This window comes from Bombus vancouverensis, chromosome 8 (genome assembly GCF_051014615.1).
Source record: "Bombus vancouverensis nearcticus chromosome 8, iyBomVanc1_principal, whole genome shotgun sequence".
In the NCBI taxonomy this organism is placed as follows: Eukaryota; Metazoa; Arthropoda; class Insecta; order Hymenoptera; family Apidae; genus Bombus; species Bombus vancouverensis.
Genome location: NC_134918.1, coordinates 181,472 through 208,666, shown reverse-complemented (window position 1 = coordinate 208,666; position 27,195 = coordinate 181,472). Strand labels below are relative to the sequence as shown.

Below are 27,195 nucleotides of genomic sequence, written 5' to 3'. Positions count from 1 at the left end.
TACAAAAAATACAGGCCAGTTAGAAGTACAATTAATTGATCCTAACATCGCCGTACAAGGAGTCCTAATAGACTTCGCGAGCGCAGAATAGTACGTGATAGAACAAGCGACTTAATTACAGCCAAAAATCATAAAGCCTAGTAATTCACCGTTCGCGAGCCCTATGTTACTCGTGAAGACGAACGATGGTTCAGATAGATGATTGGTAGATTTTCGAGGACTAAATAAAAATACGGTCGCGGATCGGTATCCTTTACACCTTATTGCGGATCGAGTCGCGAGATTGCGAAAGCGAGACATATTATTATTCTGGACATGGCCGGTGGGTTTCTCCAAATCCATATTCATCCTAATTCTAGGAAGTATACAGTATTGATTACCCTCGATGAACAATTTGGATAATAAGTTGTTGTTTTCTTCGAATTCTTTTGTGCCTTTGTTCGATCCATTCGATGTCCTTTATTTGCATAACATAAGTGCGTGCGCGTTTAATGTTTCTTCCGGAAGTCATTTTCGGGACGGCGATATTATGCTGACTCCGTCGAAAATGGGGATTCTTATATTTTCGGACAACCCTAATAATTGTGCAGCTCATACTTGTCTAAATATTCTAATATTTATGTTCTTCCTTGCTACAATTTTGTAAACCATCAAAGCGTTTAGTACGGAAATCCTCAGGAGTAGTCGCGTGCCAAGTCTTCTGTAGCATTTGACCCTTTTTAATTGCGGTGACATAAGAAATCATTTGGTCGGAGTGATCTGTACTACACTTTCCTTCGTTCCATTCAGCAGCGGCTGCTGATTTCGAGGTTGCGAACAAACGAAACGAGAGATCATTCTTGAGATTCCTTTGAAAACATGTATAACAGCCAACGTGCCATTCTTACGTTGTCGTCTATTTGGATGATCCCCTAATTATTGCCGACTCGATAGATCAAGCTCTAAAAGTATTGCACACCGTACTAGATACCCTTGTAAAAGCCGGATTCTCCTTTAACTTTTCAAAATGTTCTTTTCTAAAGGCATCGGTACTCTATTTGGAATATGTAATTTACGACGGAGAAGTTCGTCCCAATCCGGGTAATATGCACGCCTTGAGTTCTTTACCTGCGTCAACGACCGTCACACAGCTCAGGCAATTCATAGGTTTAGCCCTTTATTTCCGAAAATTCGTCCCTAAATTTTCACGGGTAATGAAACCCTTGTATGCGCTTACTTCCGATAATAAAAACATGACTTGGACAGATAGGCATGGAAAAATAAGGCAAAAGGTAATTTCCGCCCTGACCGACGCGCCGGTGTTAATGGTATTTGACCCGAACTACCCGATAGAACTTCGTATCGACGCTAGTTCGGATGGATATGAGGTTATTTTAATGCACAAGATTGGAGGTAAAAATAGAGTAATAGAATATTACAGTATAAGAAGTAGCCCTGCGGAATCTAGGTATCATTCTTACGAACTAGAAACGTTAGCAGTTGTGAACGCCGTCAAGCATTTCCGTCATTATCTCCACGGACGAGAATTTCTTGTCGTCTCCGATTGTAATCCTTTGAAGGCATCCAGTAGTAAGGTAAATTTAAATGACAGGGTTTACAGGTGGTGGGCTTACTTACAAACTTTTACTTTTGACATTCTGTACCGGGAAGGTAAACGAATGGCCCACGTAAATTTTGTCTCGCGAAATCCCGTAGACTTGGATCACCTTGCGATCAACGAAGTCATAGAGAAGGAAATCAATCTGACCGAAATCTCCGAAGACTAGCTATTAGTGGAATAACGTCGCGACTCCCAAATTTCTGGGATCGTCAATAAATTACAGAATGAAGAGCTCGCGGAAGACGTCGCGAATAAGTATGAGTTACGGTCCGGTACCCTTCATCGTAAAATACAGAGAAAAGGCAGAACTCTCTGCTTGTCCATTGTCCCCAGAGGTTTTAGATGATCTGTTATTAACCATGTGCAACAGTCAATTATGCACTTAGATTGGGATAAAACGCTTGAGAAACTGTGCGAGTGTTACTGGTTCGAAGGAATGGCGGAGTATGTTCGCCAATTCGTAGAGAACTGTCACGCTTGTCAAGTTTCGAAGGCCAGTTCAGGTAAAATACAAGCTGAATTACATCCTATACCTAAGACCAGCATACCTTGGCATACAGTTCACGTGGACATAACGGGCAAACTAAGCGGTAAAAGTGGTTCGAAAGAGTATGTCATTGTTTTGGTCGACGTCTTCAGTAAATTCGCATATCTGCATCATACTCGTAAAGTAGATTTCCTTAGTACCGTTAAAGCACTTAAGTACTATATTTTTATTCGACAGTCCCTGGCGAATAATAGCGGATCAGGGAAGATGTTTTACGGGCAAAGAATTTCCAGACTTTTGTCAAGATAAATACATTAAATTCCATTTAATTGCGACCGGAGCTAGTAGGGCCAACGGACAGGTAGAGCGTATTATGAGTACGCTAAAAAAAAAACATGTTCACAACAATAGAAAGCAACTGGCGGTCCTGGCAAGACGCGGTCGGGGAAATACAACTGGCCTTAAATTCTACCACCAACCGCGTGACTAAGTCAAGCCCGTTGGAACTACTAATCGGTAAAACAGCGAGACCCTACGGCTTATCCCTACTCGACAATATCGAAGAAAGAGAAGTAAATATCTCCCATATAAGACAGCAGGCGATAAAGAATATAGAAGCAAGCGCCAAATACGATAAGGATAGGTTCGACGAAAACAAAGCTAAAATAGTTAGGTTCAGCCTTGGCGATTTCGTATTACGCAAAAACGAGGAAAGAAACCAGACGAAGTTAGATCCGAAATTCAGGGGTCCATTCGTAATAGCAGAGACTTTGGAAGGAGATAGATATACCCTAAAAACCTTAGACGGCAAACGATCATATAAGGACAGACACGACAGACTGAGAAAAATGCCAGAAGGTTGCGTCCCTGCTGAGTTAGACGTCTGCGGTGATAACAACGGCGGTGATAATAACGATGCAAGTACACTGACCTCAGAGGATCATTAACACTGCGTTGTGGTCGTAGTAATACACCAAGTGGTTTTATATGCTTTTTGTTGTAAACCGTTGAGTGGGTTTACGTGCTTTTTGTTGTAAACCGTTGAGTGGGTTTACGTGCTTTTTGTTGTAAACCGTTGAGTGGGTTTACGTGCTTTTTGTTGTAAACCGTTGAGTGGGTTTACGTGCTTTTTGTTGTAACCCGTTGAGTGGGTTTACGTGCCTTTTGTTGTAAGCCGTTGAGTGGGTTGATGTGCTTTTTGTTGTAACCCGTTGAGTGGGTTGATGTGCTTTTTGTTGTAACCCGTTGAGTGGGTTGATGTGCTTTTCGTTGTAACCCGTTGAGTGGGTTGATGTGCTTTTGGTTGTAACCCGTTGAGTGGGTTTATGTGCTTTCTGGGTGTAATGCACCCAACGTGGCAATATGATCCAACAAACTGAGGTTCACCAGTGTACGAAATCGAAAATGATCTGTTGTGTCATTACGGTCTGACTGGCGACTCACAGAACGCACCTAACACTTTGAATACAAATTATAACATTACAAATTCCTATTCTCTTTTATTTTTCTGTTGTCAAACCTCCGAACGAAACTTTGTTATTGCACTGGACCCTTGACTTGCTTGGACATTTAGTTAAATCGTAAATAATGTCAGTTGAATCTAATGTAAGAAAACACGATATTTTAGTTACACACGAGGACGTGTGATAGTCAGGAAGGCCGTGTCGGAGATGAAAGAACACCGGAGCCTTTGGAATTTTGGATAATCCCGCAACATTGTAACCTAGAGTCTACTATAGCTGTAATTGAACAATTGTAGTTATTCAACCCGATTGTAATTGTTCGAGAGTCGTGATAATGAGCTTGGGCTCGAGGCGACAGTCAGTCGCCGAACGTAGCCGCGGTCACGGGATGAACGCTTTGTCTAACAAAGGTATGGAGTAATTCTATAGCTCTCCTTAAAAGAAATATTCGTGGCGACACGCGACAGTAAACATTCCAACGGTTTCTGTCCTGTGGCTCGCCACACGCAGACCCTATTCTTCGAGTAAGATGATTGCCAGATGTCGATGCGTCTCCGCAGTACATGTTCGGCTAGCCTGAGGGCCCGTTATAAATCTTAAGATTTAGCTAACTAAAGTCCTTCAAACAGACAAACAGTCTTTGTCCCAACTACGGGAAAACAGAAGAGACCTATTTTTCAACGAGCGGCGTCTCCCACTAGCAACTTTCCCTCGAGGGCGGCTAGCATCTTTTTCTAACCACCGATATGGAGATTGACCAATTAGCAGCAACGCCAATTTCCCTTACTTTCTGAACGAAGGCTTTTCTCGACGAATCCGATGATCTCGTGTCCTTAGACACACCCCATTATAGTTCTTCTTTGTGGCATCATCGGGACGGAAACTCGCTCTCTCGCTTGCGATCTCATCGACGAAAAGGTTGACACCTTACGGTCAGTGAATATCACCAAAGAATCTGACATGGAGTACGTACACCTACCATCCCGTTGGCTGCGTATTTGTTAGTGAACCTAAGATCATTGTCACTAGTGTTGCAAGTGTATGATCATCGTCAGTTTGCGTCAACTCTGTAACCTTTTTGTTTGTGTCAATAAAAGTCACTTCCGTGGTCTAAGAAGATGGATAGCTTCAGTGAAGAATCATTACCTACCCCAAGTCCTCACCGTGATAGCGACTCGAGCCCGGACTCGGATCGTGACTCGACATGTCAATAGGAAAGGATGTACTTACTCTTAATAGGTGTGTACCCCTACGAGGTAAGACTTGGGCGAAGCGCGGTGATGTGTGAAGAATGTTTCGATTTTAGGAGGTAGAACAGGATATCCTGAGAAGTGGAGTTTTATATTAAATTATATTAAAGTTATATTAATTTTATAATAGTAATATTATTATTATGGCAATAAACATTGTGCAGGTACGATGAAGTTTAGCATTTTTTACCTATTTAACAGCAGATAGTTTATTGTAATTGACTATAGAGTTTATACGATTAATTGTTTACTAATATCGACTAGAGAAGGAGGTTTTTAACTCTCCATATATCTATCAATGTTTATGTGTTTTATTAATTATTACTTGGTTGTAAGCATATATGAAGGAGATACTTACTTGCTTTTACTAATGTACTTACTTGAGAGGTAAGTCTTGGCTTGCGTAGTGTTTAGGGAACGAGGTTTTTGATATCTAAAAATTGACTTTGAATTATTATTCATGAAGTGGATCTCGCTAGGATATCTATGCTCATTTTAATAATGGACTTCCGTTGATGCATTTCCTAGCAAAAGCGTCTCCCCACGACTGGTCAAAAATACAGTATGCTTGTGCGAATTTCAACAAAATTGCAATGGGTTACAATGGATTACAAAGGGGGAGGGAAGTGCAATGAATTATTACGATAAATTGTAAGGGGTGTGAAGTGGGATGAGGTGATAGGAGAATTGGTGTGAGTGGAATAGTATTAAGTGAATACCAGGGTGTATGTTACATGGCTCCATCAAGCGGCGGTATTAGGCGGGGGGGGGGCGGTGTATCGCTCACACCAGTTCCCGGGCCCCTTTCAATCGCAGCCGGGGCGGTCATCGTGGAGGTTTTAGTCGGCTGGAGTCCGGCACTACCACGCCGCTTTTCCCCAGAAGCGACCTGGTGTCCGTGCGGATTTCCTCCACGTTAATAAAAAAAAAGGGTGTATGTTACAAGGGAGTCGACGTGGATTATGATCGAGTGAGTGAGTTACAATATGTTTGGGTATAATTAAATGGTAATATCTTCGCTGAACAAAAATAAATGGAATAATTGGAGGATCTAATGTTAAATGTGAGAGAAACAAGAAGTGTAATGCTCGATAATCATGGCGTGATGAGTCATAGATGAACAATATCAAAGAATATAAAGCAATAAATTATTGAATTATTGAATTAAAATATGAAGAGGAGTTGGTAAAGTCGAGTATCTATAGAAAATGGAATTACGAATCTCAATTTAAATGATAAAACTTTAAAAGGAAATAAAATTAGAATTGAATTAGAAGAAGCCAGAGTTCAATAAAATATAATAAAGAGTGGTAATATAATGAAGGAGTATTACGTAGAATACTACATAATATAATTGAACAACTATATAAATATAAAGTTTTAAGAAGAAATTTATTTTCAACCTTAAGTAATTTAAATACAATAGCTTAGGATAAATATGTTTGGAACTATAATGACTCGTCAGATAAAGTCAGTTCATAATGGAAAACAGTGAAAGAATTAGAGAGTGGAATTAGAGAGAAAGGAATTAATAGGAAACAGTAGATAATTTAAAAAGTAATAAATTAATGTATATAACGTATTAGTAAATGTTTAATATGCGTGAGTACGTTGTTGTAGATAATTCGAAAGGACGTTGGTTGTTCGCATTTATTGATGAGTTATTATAGCTTCATAACTACAAATTAATTAATTAATTAATTACAAACTATTAAATTAATGGTTAAGAATGGAAAGATTAAAAACGCCTTTAATAACAATAACTCATCACGCTAAGCCTGTTTATCGTGTTTTGTTTTTGTTTTAGTCGTTATTTATTTTACTTTTAATTGAATAACGAGAATGGTTTTGTATTAATTGACAACGCAACAGTATTTAATATTGGCTTCGAGATGATAATTAATATAATAGATTTAAATGGTGTAAGATTATGAAGTATGATAGAGAATGCAATTGCACACGATGGAACACAATAATATACTAACACTGCCCTTTGGGTGGCTTCGACACGATTAATACCTGCTGGATTGGCACATGAATATTAGTAGATCGATGAATTGAAGAAGGTACATGTGGGTGGTAGCATTGGGGCAAGGTGAGGTTTTCTTGTCACTAGGGTCAACTGTGAGTTGATGGGATAGGGGAAATGCAAATGCAAATGCTTATATGCAATGCAGTGTAGGAAGTAGGGCTCACATAATAATTTGAACGACGTGATGAGACGCGCACGTGTCATACGGTTGCCATATTGGTAAACGGGCCCCTTCTTTAGGGGCTTTATGATACATTAAGGAGTGGTGCCATCTACATGTATGAAGTGAAGTATTATTCAATATGAAATGGTATGTGTCAATCTGGCTAAGTGAGCCACCTGGTGGCAATGGTTAATTAAGAAAGATTAGTAACATGTACCGAGGGACATCTATGCAGTAGGGCTCGATGTATGCTGTTACAGTGGAAACCTCATGTACCTCCGAATTAAAAAGGGTTTACCCTCCGATGAGCAAGAAAAATCATAATTATTGGCGGAGTGAACAGTTGATGAAGTTAAGAAAGGAGGTGATGACGACGAGAAGAAGAGCTAGAGAGCAATGGCGAGAGGAACTGGAGACGCGGCACAGTGGATTTAGGAGTTGCGGAAAAAGAAGAGGCAGATGAGGAAACTGATTCGAACGAACAAGGAGAAGGGTTGAAAGGAGTTCTGTGCCTCGTTGGGCAGGGATCCATAGCGAAGGCCGTACAGGGCTATCATGACGTAGCTTTTCTTAACGAGACCGAGGGGAAATATAAGTAGAACCCACGGGAGTATTAGTGTCAGCGAGGGCTTGATCACGAAGGAAGCGCTACTGGATGCCGGAGCTGAGATGAACCGGAATAAAGCGGTTGGTGTAGATGGCATACCAGGAACGGTGGTAAAAGAAATTGAAGGTTGCAAAATTACGTGTTGAACAGTGTTATCAACTGAGCACGAAGAAATTCGTTTTTCTTGAAAATGAAGCTTTATATGGAAAGATCTTATTCCACATTTTTCTCTTATTTTTGCACGTCAAATAACTTCCCTCTGCTTAATCGGTAACTAACCAAATTTACATGTTTCAAACAGATTTCCAAGATCAATTTTCTCGAAAACAAAGCCTGTTATTCTTTATATCTTTCTTGTTTTTCTTCGTACAAAACTGTTTTTCGTTTGTTCCTATTACTTGACCGGATCTTATGTTTCACATATTCTAACATACTCTATTCATATAAAAATTCGTAGTATAATAATCGTTACTTTCGATATTAAAATCATTATTAAATATTCGTTTAATTAATCTTAAAATTGTGATACAATCATAAAAAGCTATCAAAAGAATGATGTCTAGATTTTACAAGCATGCCACAAAATATATATGTCGGAGATGAAAGGACACCGGGGCCTTCCTTTGGAATTCATCGGAAAACCCTCAATATTTTAGCCTCTATAACTTAACTCGATTACAATTGTTCGAGATTTGTGATAATGAGCTTGGGCTCGAGGCGACAACCAGTCGCCGAACGTAGCAGCGGTCAAGGGATGAACGCTTTGCCTGACAAAAGTATGAGGTAATAGTATAGTTCTCCTTAAAAAGAAATAGTTGTAGCGGTACTCGACAGTAAACATTCCAACGGTTTCTGTCCCGTGGCTCGCCACACGCAGACCCTATTCTCTGGGTGCGACGATTACCAGACGTCGATGCATCTCCACAGTACATGTTCAGCTAGCTTGAGGACCTGTTATAAATCTTAAGATTTAGTTAACTAGTTAAGTTCTTCAAACAGACAAACAGTCTTTATCCTAACAGTCCCTAAATCTCTAACACCTACTGCAGGAAGATACGGGAAATCTGTTTTCCTCAAGGACGACGCTTCCCGCTAGCAACTTTCTCTCGAGGGCGGTTATTATCCTTCTTCAACCATCAACATAGAAATTAACGAATTAACAGCGACGTTCATTTCCCTCACTTTCCTAAGGAAAACTTTCCTTAATGAATCCGATTATCTCGTACCCTTAGTCACACCTCCGCAGCGTCATCGTCACAGAAGGACAGTTCCTCTACGTTCCTTGAGTAGTCATCATCTTAATTTATATCGCGCACTTTGCTCAATCGCCACCTTAACTCATCGTCTATCAGTTGTAACCGAGAATTGCGAATCGTCAAGTGTAATCGCGAGTTCTACGCAAAGTGTCGAAAGAGAGAATTGTTAATAAATATACTGTTTAAATATCTCCGAGTGTTTTCTTTTGGCATCTATTACGCCCTACACACTTCAAATTCACAAGACATGATCCGTTAATTTCGCGATTTCCTGTGTCTTCTACGTGACACTATCTTCCATTATTGTGTGGAAGAGAAATCGGATGATATTAATAACTTAAAAAGAAAGAAACAAAATCAAGAGAACATGGTAGCCGCCAAAAGAATAACAATTGAAAAGTTACAAAAAGTACCAAAGATAAAAAACGAAACAGAGAAAAACGAACGTGTGTTGAACGAACAGGAGAAGAAAAGGTTAAACTGAAATATACCAAACCTTCCAAACAAGATTTGAGATATGCGCTTAACAATGTTAATAATGGTGACGATAACGAGCAGAAGCCAAGGATATTTGCGTATGGATTTTACTGGGATAACAACCCTGATTTAACTCTCCTTCAGCCTAAAGAGTCATCTAACGATTGTGAAGAAAAGCCAAAACTGAGAAATAAGAAATTAAGTGCCGCTGAACGTTGAGAACAGAAAACACAGAAGGAACGTGAAGTTCGTCAAAGAGAAGAAGCGCTCGTCAATAACCAGTTATCAAATTCTGTAGATCAGTTCGACAGATTAGTTTTAGCTATTCCAGACAGTTCAATAGTATGGCTACAGTATACGGCATACCGTCTACAAGCAACAGAAATAGAGAAAGTAAGAGCAGTCGCGACAAGAGCGGTGTAAACGAATAATTTCAGGGAACAGAAGGAAAAATTAAACGTTTGGAAGGCTTAGTTGAATTTAGAATCGAAATTTGGAATTCCTGACTCATTAAATGATGTTTTTCAAGAGGCAGTGAGGTCTAACGACTCACTGAAAATATACAGTCACATGTTGGCTGTTCGTGTCGTGGCTGGCAGGCAGATGGAATTAGAAAAAACAATTAATACCATGATTGGGAAGTTTAAACATATTCCCGAGACATGATTTAATAGTGGAGAAGGATTATTAAAAATCGAGGCACATTATGCAGAGAGCATTGCAATCTTTGCCAGTATCTGAACGTAACAAGTACTTTCTCCAGGGCACCCCCAAAATTTCATTTATGAAGTAAGCACTCTATGAAATTAGAAATATCAACTCGTTTTGGTTATTATTATCGCACAACTTGTCTTCTACATAGTATTTCTTTTCGAAAGCAAATCTTACCATGCAAATAGGCATAATAATTTATTCTGTGAAACTTAATGAAATATTTCGTTTTATTTTAGAATGAACAGTATAAGACAGATCTATCTTCAAAATTCTTCAACAGTCTCTGATTTTTTTGCTTCACAAGCTGCAGGCAACTGATCCTAAACCAGATGGAGGAATCAGCTACATCGGGGCAATAAGCAACGAGGCAACCCACGCGCGACTACATCACGAATCAAGAACATTATATCCAGAGATGAATAAACCATAGACTTATGGTACGATCCATATTTTTATGTCCATAGTCTATGACTACATTTATGAAAAAGTAGACGGTGACCGCGCGGTTTTTGATTTAGCTTCTCAATTTTGGCTACTAACTATTAAAAATTTGTAGTTCGTCCAAAAATTCAAATCGTGTCTCTCTTCAAATTGATCGATGATACACTTCATACAGAGCATCACATAAATGAATCGGTAGAGATCTCGAGTCGAAACAATATAAATCTACATTATTTAATGTCTTCATGATGCAGCATGGATTACCTCAAAAATATGCTTAAGAAGATAGACGCAAAACATAATAACCACGAACGGGAAGTATAAAAACGAAGACTTCTTGGACAAGGGTATCTACCTGGGTACCTACAAAACCAAATTGTACAATTTCAGGCACAATTCAAATGTCGCCGAGACCTCTGAAGAAGTCAATAGCGCGGACGTGGTTGTAACGATCGATTAGCTAAAACTACTGCTGCACAATGGAGCAGTTGCGTCCCAAACGTACTAAAAGATTTTTGATTAGACATATTCCTGTTTTTGTCATTACAGAATAATCAATAAAAAGGACGCACTTGAGATCAGAGAAATTGTAAATATGTCAATTTATTATTACTTTTTTCATTTTTATCTGTATCAATATTAATAGTATTTTGCATATGTGGTAGAAAACTTTACATAACTGGACTGTTTTAGGTATTGTGTAATTAAGGTTGTATTTTCAACCAATCGCGGGGAGACGTAATCGCGCGGAAACACATCAGCGGGAGTCGTAAATTCCCGTTACGATTATAATAATCAACGTCGAGAATAGATCGATCTCCTGATTTCCGTTAAGATAATAGAGGTGGTTGAGGTGGTATAGCGCTGCGATTAACAGGATTATAAACTATATATTTTCAACAAATTGATACAACGAACTTACGCCGTTGCGTATGATATATGTCGTAGACGACGATTTGGCGTATGAAGATGCGATACACATGCACAGTATTCTTTGGTAATACAGCAAGGCCCTTACAGTTGAGTTTCTTGTTGTAGTTGACGTAGTAATAGAGGAGACTGATGTTCCGATCTCATGCAATTACGGAGGAAAGCTCGGTGTGGGTGTGTTTTCTTGAACGAAGAAAGCGGATTCGTTCCTCACACTTTTCGTTAATAAGGTGAGAGTAACGATATGTGATGCCTATTGGTTTCAGTCATGTTAATGAGTGGTGAGAGGAGAAGGAAACCTCCTACCAACCTTGCTAGGGGGTGTCATTGTTTACAGGAAAAAACCGGATTTTCCGTTAGATAAATATCCACTTTTTCCGTTAGGTCACTGCCCGCAGTCTCCGTAATTTTTAAGAGCGCCTAATAAGCCTAAGGACCTTTCCAATAACCCTCTATAAACCGAAAACCTTTCTAGGCTTAAAAAGTCCTCCAGGACAAAAGGATTAACTTAAAACATGTGTTAAAATAATGACGTTAAAAAGTTAAAGTTTTATGGTGGGGCCTTAGATTTATTGAGGGCCTGTTTAATGGTGCTTGGGTTTTGACGGTCCGACAATGAAGGACGTCGCACGGATCATCTTGCGCGACGTAACATAGGTTTTGCTCACGTGATGTAATGAAATATGTGTCAAAATGTTTTATTATTTTTAATCATTTTGTACACTGCTTTTCTACATATTCTACAGCCATTTCTTGAACACGAGTCATGTCTTCCTCAGTACCATGCTGCTCTTCAACATTTTTTTTATTATTTATTGATTTAAATTTTTACAATTTGTCCAGTAGGACATTTGGTAAAATATTATAGCGGTATACTAATATAACATGTGGGTGGCTACCCCCAGCGGGGTACCATTATCGTGTTTGTTAGGTTATGTCCTTGTGAGATCGGATGCTTTTTCGATGTCCATAAAGAGTGCCGTGCAGTATTGTTTTGTTTTCAGCACCTGTAAGATTTCATTGACGAGTCTGTGCGTTTGTTCTATTGTGGAGTGTTTGTTTCTGAATCCGAATTGGTGATCCGGTATTAGTTGATTTTTCTCTATTATGGGTTTTATCCGGTCGTAAATTATTTTTTCTAGTATCTTAGAGAACACCGGAAGTAGTGAGATTGGTCGGTAGGATTTGGTTTCGTGTGGGTCCTTGCCTGGTTTGGGTATCATTATAATTTGTGCCAGTTTCCAAGTTTTTGGAAAGTATTGTATTCTTAGTATTGCGTTAACTATTATTGTGATTTGTCTTATTCCTTTTGGCGGAAGGTTTTTTAAGATTTTGTCGTTAATTAGGTCGATTCCTGGTGCTTAATTATTTTTTGTTTTCTCAATTATGTTTCTGATTTCTTGTGCTGTTGCTTTGGGTATGGTGTAGTGATTGTCAGTTGGTGTACTAGTAGTTAGCGCATCCTCGTCCGTATGACTATTGTGGTTGCTGTTGTTGATATTATGTGGTGTGAATGTGTTGCATAGGTGGTTGGAAAATTCTTCAGCTTGCTCTTCGTTGCTTCTTGCCCATTCTTCTGGTTGCTGGTACCAGTTTTATTGTCTTCTTTATTTTTTTTGTGGCTTTCCATAGGGAGTAGTTGTAGTTCTCGTGAGCAGATAATGACTCGATGAACTTTGTGAACTCGTTGTTATTGTGCTCTTTTATTTTGTTTTTTATTTCTTTTGTGAATTTGTTTAGGTGTTTTTTGTTTTCTTTTGTTCTGTGTTTTTGCCATTTTGCTTTCGCTTTTCTTTTTTCTCTAATTTTTTCGAGGATGTCTAGTGGAACTGTTTTTGTTTGTCTGTTGGTTGTTTCAGGTATAGTGGTTGCCCTTGCTGCTTCTTGGATAGTTTCTGCGAATGTTGTTACTGCTTGATCGATGTGTTCAGGTGTTTTCAGTGGGATGTTGCAGCTGATTTTGCTCTCTATTATTTCTTTGAATATTTGCCATTTGGTGGTTTTATTGCATAGCTTCTCTGTGCTGCTGTAAAGTATTGGTTTGTTTCTGTATTCAATTATTATGGGCGTATGGTCGAAGGTAAGCTCGAGGCTGGGTGCTATGTTTAGTTTATTTGCGTTTAGCCCCTTTGTAACTGCAAAGTCTAGCAGGTTAGGTATTTTGCTCAGGTCTGTCGGCCAGTATGTCGGTCTTCCTGTGGATAATATATTGAGGTTATTGTTTCTAATGTATTTTTCCAAGGTTCTACCTCGAGGTGTAGTGATTCTTGATCCCCATAGTGTGTGCTTTGAATTATAGTCTCCCGCTGCAATGTACTTGTCACCTAAGTGTCGAAAGTACTCTTCCCACATTTGCGTTGTAGATTTGTGTCGCGGCGGTACGTATACTGCTGACAACTGCAGTTGGTTGCTGTTAGTCTGTACGGTAACGGTGGTTGCTTGTATATGTTCCTTACTGACCTGACTGTGTAGGTGATGTTTAATGTCGTTTTTTTATTACTACTGCCATCCCTCCGTGTGCTTTCCCTGAAGGATGCTTGGTGTCGCATATGGTGTAGTGCGGTATTTTTTTATAGCTGTTCATTGTGAGGTGTGTTTCTGAAACGAGTAGTATATCGATGTTGTTGCTATACAGGAATGTTTTAGTTTCTAGGGCCCTTTGTTGTAGGCCGTTAGAGTTCCAGGTTGCTATTTTAAGCGTGTCTATTTTTATTTTTTGCTCATCATGTTAGTAAGTAATTGTAACATGTCTGTTATCTGCTGTGTTTGCTGTCTGAGGAGTTCGTTTTGTTCGCTTATCATTTTTGTGAGTATTTCGGTGTTTTTTATGGAATGTTTTATTAACTCTTTGATTTCTGTAGCGTCGTTGCTGTGGTTGTTCTATTCTTGATTATCTAGGGGTGACGACCGGTTGACTATTTGCGCGTAGCTTCGGTTTTTGACGGTATTGGTGTTAGTGTGGTTATTGTTCATTACATGCTGTGTATTTGGTGTTGACATAGATTCTGTGTTGTCTTGTTGCGTGTGGAAATTGTTGTGTGTCCTGTTTTGAATCGGCGGGAAGAGTTTGCTTTGTAGTTGTTTTCTGACTACGCAGCCTTTGTAGCTGGCTTGTGTTCACTGTTAGGTGCTTTCCTGCGCATTCGACACACGCCGGGTTTCTGTTGCAGTAGTTTTTTGTGTGTCCGTATTGTTGACACCGCATGCATTGTGGTATATCTTTTTTATGTCTGGGTGGCTCGACTGTGATTATTGTGTTTGAGATTTTTTTAATTTCAAATATTTCTTTGTTGTTGCTTTTCGGTTCTAACTCTATTAGGAATAGCGGTAGTGGTTGCTTAGTGTCAAATCTGGCTAAATTGTTGATCGTTCTTACCTGGTGTCCGATCTTGGCCAATTCCTCGCATATTTTGTTTGTATTTGTTTTGGAGTGTAGACCTCTGATGACTGCTTTGCAGCTCTTGTCGGATTTGGGTTGGTAAGTGTGATACCCAGCGTTTTCTTCCTTTAGCGCTTTAGTTACTTTTCTGTAGGTTTCTGGGGTATTAGTTTGTACTTTTACCTGGTCCAGTTTGAGCTGTTTGATAGTGCAGTTTTCTTTTCCTGCCGTGCTGTTTAGCAGATCAATGAGGGGGTCTATTATTTTTGCGTCTATGTAGATTGGTGGTGGCTTGGGAGTGTGTGTTCTTGGTTTTTCTGTAGGGTCTGTGTCCATCTCTTCTGTCAGTGAGCTGAAGGAGTTTTGTGTAGGAATTTCTTGTAGCCATTGTTGACTTTCTGTTTCTGTGGTCCTCCTATCGTTTGTGTTTGTGTTTATTTTTCTTTTTTTGCTGGGAGTTACAGTTCTCCAACTTTCGTTATGTTGTGGTAGATCCTTGTTAGTATTGCTCTTTACGTCGTCTTCTTGTATTATTTCCATTTCTATTTCTTTTGTATTTGCGCAGTCCTGTACTTCTCTTGTTGTTTTAATCGGTCTCTGTTGGTCTACTGCCCTGCTTATAGTGTATGTTTCTCCTTTGTTTAGTATTCTTATTGATGGTACTTTTTCCATCCTCGATTGGTTCTGTTGCTCTACTCTTGTCGCACAATGTCGGAGACACTATGTTTTACGTACGCATAGCTCAACTTTTTAAAGAGGATCTTTACCTTTCTAGGCGGTAATGCCTGAACAACTGCTCTCTCTAGAACTTTCCTGTAAATACAAATTATTAGAAGATAAATTCTGTATGAAATTAAAAAGACAAAATATAGTTGAAAAAATATTTTTACCTTGCTATATCAGTATCATTAGATTTAACTAGAGAATCAACATAACAAGACCATATATCCACCTGTTTCGGATAAGAACTTAGAATTTGCTCAAACAGAGTTACTGCTCTCTCTTTATTTCTGTAGTGTACATACGTTCAGATGCTGGCAAAGATTGGAATGCTCTCTGCATAATATGCCTCGATTTGTCCCTCAAACCCATTTTTAGCAACCCTTCTCCACAATTAAATCACATCTCGGGAATACAGTTAAATTTTCCAATCATGGTATTAATTGTTTTCTCTAGTTCCATCTGCCTGCTAGCCTCGACATGAACAGTCAACATGTGACTGTATACTTTCAGTGAATCGTTAGACTTCACTGCCTCTTGAAAAACATCATTCAGTGCTTTAGGAAATCCAAATTTAGACTCCAAGTTCAACCAAGCCTTCCAAACGTTTAATTTTTCCTTCTGTTCCCTGAAATTAATCGTTTTCACCGCTCTTCTTGCAACTGCTCTTGCTTTCTCGATTTCTGTTGTTTGTAAATGATATTCCATATACTGTAACCATACTATTGAACTGTCTAGACTAGCTAAAACTAATCTGTCGAACTGATGTACAGAATTTGGTAACTGGTTATTGGCGAGTGCTTCTTCTCTTTGACGTATTTCACGTTTCTCCTGTCTTTTTTGTTCTCGACGTTCAGCGGCACATAATTTCTTATTTCTCAGATTTGGTTTTTCTTCTACTTCATCTTCACTATCGCAAGATGACTCTTCATCCTGAAGGAGAGTTGAGTCAGCATATTTCAAATCTTCTTCGGAGGCTTTGGTATCTTCCAGTTTAATCTTTTCTTCTCCTGTTTGTTCAACACACATTCTCTTTGAATATTCCTTTTCTAAATCTTTCTCTGGTTTTTCTCTGTTTCGTTTCCCTTTGTTTTTCATGTTTCGTCTTCCCGTAACTTTTCAATTCTTATTTTTTTGGCGAGTGCCACGTACTCTTGATTTTGCTTCTTTCTTTTTAAGTTATTATTATCATCCGATTTCTCTCTCACACAACACTTCTTTTCAAATGCAGATTTTATGACGCTGAGAGACATAATATCGGATTTTTTGAAATTTAATGAGGTGTAACATTTAATTTTAGAATGAATAGTATAAGGTGTTAGATCTGGCAGTAAACTATTTATGTGACGACGTACAGGTATCGCAGCTAAAGTTCCGTTGCCAATACTTTGAAGGAGCATCAGGATAAACCAATTTGTCACCATTAAGATTCTACCACGTAGCAATTTACCGTCAGGAAATTGTATTTGCTTATTTTGTTTGGCACATATTTTGGCACTTATGCATTATTAACGATAACGTGGTCGATTGGACAAGCTCATGTACGTAATTTTTCCATATAATCGTCCCAGAAATTTTGTCCCCTATTTTTTTATTCTCAGAGTAATGATTCTTAGACACTATACCTAGCAAGTTATTCTGCAATTGAACAACCAACCAATCAGGCGTAATTTTTTCAATCTCTCCAGTAACTCTCTGCCCTAATTTGACAGATGCAATGGGTCTGTTTTTGTAATATGAATTCCTTGAAAGTTCTACTAATTTATTAAAATACAGGATCAATGGATTCAATGCTGCCACTATTCTACTTTTAGGATTAGATGGACCATCGTATATTTTCTTTAGCGGTAATGTTAGTCTTAATTGTTGTTCTTTCCTGTTAATAGAAAATATTTTTGCCAATAAAATTTGGTTTGTGTGCAGTAGATTAAAATTACTAACGTTACTATGGGATACATATCCAAATGGCGTATATTCTGCAACTGGAAAAATAAGTCTTATACCAGTCTTATACCCATATCCTTGATCGTACAGGGTATACAGTCTCCTATTTTCAGTTTTTCAAAATTCCTGTACCTTCCTTGAGTTGCAAAAGTCCTAGTTAAAATTAAATTAGGTACTGTAGCAAATAGAAGAGCTGAAAGTGTATGTCCAGGAACATATTTTGATGCTAGTAGAGCTGCAATCTCCATACAAGGTGACATGTGACCATCTAGTAAAAATCCTGTACTAACAGTTTGTCCTTTATATCTACTGACTCTTAAATATAATCCCTGAGCGGATGATTCTATTATTGTGCCCTCTACTTCTTCACGAATATCGAATGTTGCTTCTTCAACTTTTATGTCTTGATTAGCCACATTTAGAACTACTTTTCCCGAATCTGTGTTCACTGTTTGAATTTTTACCAAAATTGTTTGTCCAGTTGAATAGTTTCAATTTACGTTAGATGTTTCCAGCTCGAGGGCAGTATGTGGAATCCAACCTTTGACATCCCCGAAAAACTTTACCAATATTCCACGCTTATGTATTTGAACGATAGTTGCGTGGTGTTTCGAGTCAATTTTCGCGTCTTGTATGTTTCCTAAAATGGGCAAGTCACTCGTTATTAAAGACCTTTTCAAAGTGAGATATACTTTTTTCGGCCTATATAAACGAACAAGACTCTTGCTTCTACTTCTTTGTCGACTTTCAGCTTTTGTAAGGGACTTAGATCTTCGTCAGATATATGATCTGGTGGAATTTTAACATTAAATTTACCAAGTTGTACATTAACGAAATCATTCAGTTTATCAATATTTGTAATCTTTACATTTACCACGTCGCCAGGTTTAAATGTTATATAGTAAATGACAACGTACATATTTTATAAACTGGCACATACAATCGTTTAGTGTAATGGTCGGGGTATCTACGTGTACTCTCTAAGTCACAAGTTAAGTAATTGCGAAGGCATATTAAGTTGAGTTATAAGTTTCAATTCCAACGAAGTAAGAACCTAATCCTTCTCATTCGCGCAAGCGAGAGAGCGGGAATCAAAGACTAATGTAAAATAATGCCTAGCATAGTGCTAATACCACGTACCATATAGTTGCTGAAACTTTTATGCTTCATACATAGACATAAACATAAATTGTTTCAATATAAATATTAATAATAAATATTAATTGAATGAATATAGATAACAATGACCACTATAGGTTTCATATATAAAGTATTAGACCGAACGAGGTATGAAATATACAAGATATAGTACTCCTTATAACATTTATAATAAAACAATCGTCTGCTCAGATATAATTTTTTCAATTTATAAAAATATGAATTTACACAAACACTCGCACTTTACTTATCATTACTTCCACAACAACGTTCTCTTTCTAAAGTTCAGATTTTCGTAACTGCAGATAAACGTTACACCCACATAGGCACTCATCATTTTTTTGTATTCTACTACAATAGCACTTGCTACAGTTCTGCTCGTAAAGAAATCTGACAGGCGTGTAATAGACAAAAAATCATTTATCAATAAGAGGAAGCAGTCGCGAGCGAGTCAGTTATAATTCGAGTTTCACGAGTTATTAACGGTAATTAACGGAGTTATACGAGTTATCGAGTCATCTGCGAGCAATCATACACTGTTTTTACGAATACGTTTGTACGAGCGTCTCTCGACAGTACTTATATTTGTCGGAGATGAAAGAACACCGGAGCTTTTGGAATTTTGGATAATCCCGCAACATTGTAACCTAGAGTCTACTATAGCTGTAATTAAACAATTGTAGTTGTTCAATCCAATTGTAATTGTTCGAGATTAGTGATAGTAAGCTTTGGCTCGAGGCGACAGTCCGTCGCCTAACGTAGTCGCGGTCAAGGGATGAACGCTTTGTCTAACAAAGGTATGGAGTAATTCTATAGCCTTCCTTAAAAGAAATATTTGTGACGGCACGCGACGGTAAACATTCCAACGGTCTCTGTCCTGTAGCTCATCACACGCAGAGCCTATTCTCCGAGTAAGATTATTGCCAGATGTCGATGCGTCTCCGCAGTACATGTTCGGCTAGCCTGAAGGCCCGTTATAAATCTTAAGATTTAGTCAACTAAAGTCCTTCAAACAGACAAACAGTCTTTGTCCCACCTATGGGAAAATAGGGGAGACCTATTTTTCAACGAGCGGCGTCTTCCACTAGCAACTTTCCCTCGAGGGCGGCTAGCATCTTTTTCTAACCACCGATATGGAGATTGACCAATTAGCAGCAACGCCAATTTCCCTTACATTCTAAACGAAGACTTTTCTCGACGAATCCGATGATCTCGTGTCCTTAGACACACCCCATTATAGTTTTCCTCTGTGGCATCATCAGAACGGGAAAGTCATTCTTTCTCGCGATCTCATTGATGAAAGGAGTAACGCTTTACGACCAGTGAATATTACGCGTCCGACTTAGATTTTGTGAGCACGTTCATCTATCATCCCGTGGACCGCGGATTCGTTATTGAACCTAGGATCATTGTCATTAGTTTCTCGAGTACCTAACTACCACGGTTACTTGTCCGGTTCTATAATAATCGTATTTGCACTTGTCAATGTCTTCTCTATTGCATAACGACAACGTGTAACCCAAACGAAGATTCGTTTCACGCCCCTAACCCTAATTCTAATGTAAACCCGACATATATATATATATTATATATATATTTTATTATATTTATATATATATATATATATATATATATATATATATATATATATGTCGGATCAGCATTCGAATTTTGGGCGCGCGACGACTCTTCATGTGGACTAGCCATCGTTTCACAAAGCCGAGATTTTATTTACACGTATATACAGGTCTATCACTAAGCTTAACAAATAATAAGTACAACTAATAATAAGTCTAACAAACACTAAGCCTAATGAATAATACGATCTACGAATAATTAAATTAAATAATACTATTAGCAATGTTTGAGTTCAAACGAATCCACGGTCACCGGGATAACTCCTTACTAAGCGAAACTAACTTAGACGCAAATGCGATCCTCGAAAACGCTCGATGTATCACTCTCCAAGGCAATCGCAAGAATGCCGGCCTCGTGGAGATTTTTCTCCCTGTACGATTGCATTTTGTTTTCTATCCCCGTTTGGAAGCATCGAGAAGGTTCCAAACGCCGTTGCTAGGCACACTCGTTGGAAGCATCGAGAGAGTTCCAAACGCCGTTGCTAGGCAGTTTCTGCCTGGAGTTTTGGTTACTAAATACAATGTATGTCCCATTGCATCGGCACCTCCGAGGCAACATCACACGTGGCTCGGCCCGCTCTCGAGGCCGCATGCCGCCACAACCACACTTCTCGGAAAACACATACAACCACTCCAGACCTCCGTTAGATAAAACATCCATCCCGTGACCGTGGCTACGTTCAGCGACCGATTGTCACCTCGAACCCAATCTCGCTTATTACAAATCTTAAACAATTACAACTATAATAAAATCTAGGCTAAGGTACTAGAGGATGTTCCCAAAATCTCCAAGGAAGGGCTTCGGCTTTCCTTTCATCTCCGACACGGCCATCCTGACTATCACACGTCCTCGGGTGTACCTTCGTCAACAAAACAAAAGGAAACAAGATTAGTGTCATTGTGATTAGCATTCAAAGTGCCAGTTGCATTCTGCGTGCTTTCAGTCGGGTCGTAATGACATGACGGACCATTCTCGATTTCACACCCAAATGGGTCTCATCCTTCGAATCGCACATACTCTCAAAGTTCGTTACATAACCAGTTTCGTAACACGATCGCTGTCAACACTAGACCGCCTCCAGCCTCGTGACATTGTCACTGTCGGTACTAGACCAGCTCCAGCTTCGTGACATCGTCGCTGTCGGTACTAGACCAGCTCCAAATCCGTGACATTGTCGCTGTCGGTACTAGACCAGCTCCAACCTCGTGACATTGTCGCTATCGGTACTAAACCAGCTCCAACCTCGTGGCATTGTCGCTGTCGGTACTAAACCGGCTCCCAGCTTCGTGACATCGTCGCTGTCGGTACTAAACCGGCTCCCAGCTTCGTGACATCGTCGCTGTCGGTACTAAACCGGCTCCCAGCTTCGTGACATCGTCGCTGTCGGTACTAAACCGGCTCCCAGCTTCGTGACATCGTCGCTGTCGGTACTAAACCGGCTCCCAGCTTCGTGACATCGTCGCTGTCGGTACTAAACCGGCTCCCAGCTTCGTGACATCGTCACTCCCAGTGCCTGACCGCACTGAACTCCGTCCCATGGCCGCACCTGGGCTCATATAATTCTACGATCCTCTGGGATCGGGGTACTCGCATCGCCATGGTCACTGTTCTCGTCATCACAACAGACATCCAACTCCGCAGGAATGCGACTATCCGGCATTTTCCTTAACCTGTCATGACTGTACTTGTATGACCTTTTCCCATCCAGTGTTTTCAAGGTATATCGGTCTCCTCCCAGGACCTCCGATATCACAAACGGACCCCTGAATTTTGGATCCAATTTTGTCTGGTTCCTTTCTTCATTTTGGCGTAGTACCAAATCACCAGGATTAAACCTAACTACTTTAGCTTTGGTTTTATCGAATCTCTCTTTGTCATACCTAGCACTAGTTTCCATCTCTTTTATTGCCTGTTGTCTTACACTGGAGATATCTATTTCTTTTTCCTCGATGTTATCAGGTAGTAATAAGTCATACGGTCTTGCTGCTCTACCAATCAATAACTCTAAAGGACTCGATTTGGTTACGCGGTTGATGGTGCAATTCAAAGCCAATTGCATCTCCCCGATCGCGTCTTGCCACGAACGCCCGGTCGTTTCTACCGTTGTGAACATATTTTTTAACGTGCTCATAACACGCTCTACTTGCCCATTGGCCCTACTTGCACCGGTCGCGATCAAATGAACTTTGATTTGTTTGCTTGCACAGAATTCTTGAAACTCCCGGCCCGTGAAACATCTACCCTGATCTGCTATTATCCGACAGGGACTACCGAACAAAAACACGGCGGACTTAAGTGCCTTGATAACGCTGAGCGAATCCAATTTGCGTGTGTGATATAAGTGCACGAATTTCGTAAAGGCATCGATCAAGACGACGACATACTCTTTCGAGTCATTCTTGCCACTCAGCTTGCCCGTTATGTCCATATGCACCGTATGCCACGGTATGCCGGTCTTAGGTATAGGATGCAGTTCAGCCTGTATTTTACCTGAACTAGCCTTCGAAACTCTACAAGCATGGCAGTTCTCGACAAACTTGCGAACATACTTCGCCATTCCCTCGAACCAATAATACTCATAGAGCTTCTCGAGCGTTTTATCCCATCCTAAGTGCATAATTGACTGATGCACATGGTTGATGACGGACCATCTAAAACCTCTCGGAACAATGGGTAAGCAAAGGGTTCTGCCCTTTCGTTGTACTTTACGGTAAAGTGTACCGGATCGCAGTTCGTAGGTATTCGCGATATCTTCCGCGAGCTCTTCGTTCTGTAATTTATTAACGATTTCGGAGATTTGCGGATCGCGACGTTGTTCCGCTAATAGCCAGTCTTCGGAGATCTCGGCCAGATTAATCTCTTTCTCTGCGACCTTGTCTATCATACGGCGATTCAAGTCTACGGGGTTTCGCGAAAAGAAATCTACGTGGGCCATTCGTTTACCCTCTCGATACATGATGTCAAAATCGAATGTTTGCAAATAAGCCCACCACCTATAAACCCGGTCGTTTAAGTTTACTTTGTTGCTGGAGGCTTTCAAAGAATTACAGTCCGTAACTACTAAGAATTTCCGTCCATGTAAGTAGTGTCGGAAATGCTTAACGGCGCTTACTACTGCTAGTGTCTCCAGTTCGTACGAATGATACCTAGATTCCGCGGGACTGGTCCTTTTACTATAATATTCGATGACTCTGTTTTCCTTTTCGACTCTATGCATTAAAATAGCTCCATACCCCTCCGAACTAGCGTCGGTATGTAACTCTATGGGCCGATTGGGATCAAATATCATTAACACCGGCGCGTCGGTCAGAACGGAAATTATCTGTTGTCTTATCTTTTCGTGCCTGTCCGTCCAAGTTATGTGCTTGTTACTAGAAGTGAGTGCGTACAAGGGTTTCATCACTTGCGAAAATTTAGGAATAAATTTTCGGAAGTAAGAGGCCAAACCTATAAACTGCCTAAGCTGTGTGACGGTCGACGGTGCAGGTAAAGAATTCAAAGCTTGTATTTTTCCCGGGTTTGGACGAACTTCTCCGTTACGAATTACATATCCCAAATAAAGTACCGACGTCTTCAGAAAAGAACATTTAGCGAAATTGAAAGAAAATCCGGCGTTTACGAGAGTGTTTAGTACAGTGTGCAACCTTTCTAGAGCTTGATCTATTGAGTCGGCGATTATTAGAACGTCGTCCAAATAAACAACGACATACGAATAAGCGAGGTCGCCTAAGGCCTTGAAAATGGCTCTCTGGAAAACGGCTGGTGCATTTTTCAACCCAAACGGCATCGTCACGTATTCGTATTGACCGTCGGGGGTAACGAACGCAGTATATTCCGTCGAGTTAGGGTGAATGGGGATCTGGTGAAATCCGCTAGCCATGTCCAGGCTAATGAAGTATCTCGCACTCTGCAATCTCGCGATTTGGTCAGCAATAAGGGGTAAGGGATACCGATCCGCGACCGTATTTTTATTCAGCGCTCGAAAGTCTACGCACAATCTGTCTGAGCCGTCCTTCTTCTTCACGAGTATTATAGGGCTCGCGAACGGCGAATTACTAGGTTTTACAATTTGTGCTTTAATTAACTCGTCTATCCTCTCGCGTACTATTCTTCGCTCTTCCACGCTAAGCCTGTAAGGGCTTCTCTGCACGGTGACGTTGGGATCGATTAGCCGTATTTCCAACTGGCCCGTACTGACGCGAGTACGCGGGAAACCCGTAATGAATGATTCTTTGAATTTTTCGAGAACAGAGATTAATCGATCTTTATAGTTACCGATCACATCAGTGTCAACCTCGTTAATGTTGACCGCATCTTCTGCGACTTTACCACAAGCGTTAACGACCTTTGTTTTACAAATAACGAGGCTATCTTGCGCGATATTTACGTCGAATCCCTGGCTCAAAATCTCGCGACCAATCATGATGTCGTATTTTAGGTAATCGTCAGCAAGGACATGAAAAACTATCTCCAATGTAAGATCGTTAATACGAACAGTGGACAAAATCTGAAGTGTACTCTTAATACAAGTATTCCCGATCCCCCGCATCACTACCACATCGGTTATTCTTTTACCCGAAAATTTCGAGGCTAGGGACTCTTTGATTAACGAACACTCGGCCCCAGAATCAAAGTAAAATGGAAACGACTCACCCAGATGGCTTAATCTACCAGCCGGAGGTTCCACTACACAGGAGTCGATCCGGCGTTCGTCAATGGAATCGTAGTTTCTTTTCCGCGATGATGGGCAATTAGGCGCGATATGTCCCTCCTCGTGGCATTTGAAGCAGGTCACCTTCGACGATGCGGCTGGTCGTTTTTCCTTCGGGTTTCGTATATCCTGCTCCTTCCCCGTTTGTGTTTGCAGGCGACACTCCGTTCTCCTATGTCCGTGAGCACCACAGCGGTAGCACTTAATCCGAGGAACTGATAGCCTGCTTCGTTTAACTTCAGGTTCCGTTAGTGAATTTCTTGGCGAAAATGTCGGCTGATCGTTGTAAGGGAGAATCCTCATTTCATCATGAAATTGGTCCTCCGTCCTGATATTATTCGCGAGCGTTAGTCGCCGAAAGCGTCGATCTTGTGAACTCAGTATATAAAGGGCGAGGGCATTGATCACTTCGGGCATCGTTAGATCTTGCAACTTCATCTGCAGCATGGAGCGGAGGCGACTACCGTACGCTCCCGGGGATTCAGTCTCCGACGGTCGTTCTCTGGATATCCTTATTAACGCCGAAGCGGCTGTCTCTCTGCCACCAAAACGCGAAAGAAATTGTTCCTTAAACGTTGGCCAGGTAAGCTTTCCACCGCGCACCATTTGTGAAAGCCAATGCGCAGCAGAACCCCTTAGGGCGCGATTTAGAGCGGAAAGTAACGCACTCTCTTGCATCGGGTGGTCTTTCAAAATCAGATCAGCATGAGAGCACCACGCGGATGGATCGGCGCCCGCGCCTTCGGGGTCAAAACGTGGTAACGTTGCATCCTTAGATTCCGTACTCGGTCGTTGCTCCCCCGTTTTGTGCGCTAGCGTCTGAATTAACTCGCGCATAAGGTCCATTTGCCCTTGTAGCACTTTAAACGGTTCTGATCCCACTTCTGATGTCGGATCAGCATTCGAATTTTGGGCGCGCGACGACTCTTCATGTGGACTAGCCATCGTTTCACAAAGCCGAGATTTTATTTACACGTATATACAGGTCTATCACTAAGCTTAACAAATAATAAGTACAACTAATAATAAGTCTAACAAACACTAAGCCTAATGAATAATACGATCTACGAATAATTAAATTAAATAATACTATTAGCAATGTTTGAGTTCAAACGAATCCACGGTCACCGGGATAACTCCTTACTAAGCGAAACTAACTTAGACGCAAATGCGATCCTCGAAAACGCTCGATGTATCACTCTCCAAGGCAATCGCAAGAATGCCGGCCTCGTGGAGATTTTTCTCCCTGTACGATTGCATTTTGTTTTCTATCCCCGTTTGGAAGCATCGAGAAGGTTCCAAACGCCGTTGCTAGGCACACTCGTTGGAAGCATCGAGAGAGTTCCAAACGCCGTTGCTAGGCAGTTTCTGCCTGGAGTTTTGGTTACTAAATACAATGTATGTCCCATTGCATCGGCACCTCCGAGGCAACATCACACGTGGCTCGGCCCGCTCTCGAGGCCGCATGCCGCCACAACCACACTTCTCGGAAAACACATACAACCACTCCAGACCTCCGTTAGATAAAACATCCATCCCGTGACCGTGGCTACGTTCAGCGACCGATTGTCACCTCGAACCCAATCTCGCTTATTACAAATCTTAAACAATTACAACTATAATAAAATCTAGGCTAAGGTACTAGAGGATGTTCCCAAAATCTCCAAGGAAGGGCTTCGGCTTTCCTTTCATCTCCGACATATATAATTAATTAAAAAGGGGGAAATATAATTCTGTAATATCGTAGAATAGCTTTGATTGAAGATCGGCTGAAATTAGAAAACACCGTGTACGTCGTCTTTTTGTAGTTTGTTTACATCCAAGAGCGCCTAGTAACAGTGACGCGAGAAAAGATAAACAGCGTCAAAACAGAAGTACGGTTTCATATTTCAAGGAGTGGCAATCGAGAGGCCAGAGCATGTGAGCCGAAAAGTGTGTGTGTGTGTGTGTGTGTGAGAGAGAGAGGACGAGAGCAAGAGCGAGCACGACCGAGCAGGAATGCATTGGCGAGGGTCAGAGTTGATCGAGACGTCGAAGCATAGAGTCGTTAGAATTGTCGAGTGTTAGAGTTGCTAGTGAGAGAGAGAGAGAGAGAGAGAGAGAGAGAGACAGTTACCAAATATAAAAAATACGAGCGTTGCATTTAGTTTTCCTGTTAATCAAACATCGTTTCTCTGTCTAACTAATATCTGTATTTTCAATCCATTATTAATAAATTATAATTA

The 27,195-nt window shown here is 40.4% G+C and overlaps 1 protein-coding gene and 1 pseudogene across 1 annotated transcript; both read right to left on the bottom strand.

The window, feature by feature from the left end:
• Nucleotides 1-12,131: 12,131 nt before the first annotated feature.
• Nucleotides 12,132-18,565, bottom strand: LOC117165540 (rRNA biogenesis protein RRP5-like; annotated as a pseudogene).
• Nucleotides 18,566-20,262: 1,697 nt separating this feature from the next.
• LOC143303023 (uncharacterized) lies at nt 20,263-25,863 on the bottom strand. Its single transcript, XM_076620736.1, has 2 exons — nt 24,913-25,863; nt 20,263-21,118 (listed from the first exon to the last, which is right to left on the bottom strand). The coding sequence occupies exons 1-2, from the start codon at nt 25,814-25,816 to the stop codon at nt 21,099-21,101; spliced, it is 924 nt and encodes a 307-aa protein (XP_076476851.1). The 5' UTR covers nt 25,817-25,863; the 3' UTR covers nt 20,263-21,098.
• Nucleotides 25,864-27,195: the final 1,332 nt, after the last annotated feature.

What these genes read in the sequence shown, in the direction of transcription:
- LOC143303023 (XM_076620736.1), bottom strand. Translation starts at nt 25,816, where the DNA reads ATGGACCTTATGCGCGAGTTAATTCAGACGCTAGCGCACAAAACGGGG. An exon ending in TGGTAGATTAAGCCATCTGG is followed by an intron (nt 21,119 to 24,912) that starts GTGAGTCGTTTC and finishes TTGTTGACGAAG; the next exon opens with GTACACCCGAGGACGTGTGA.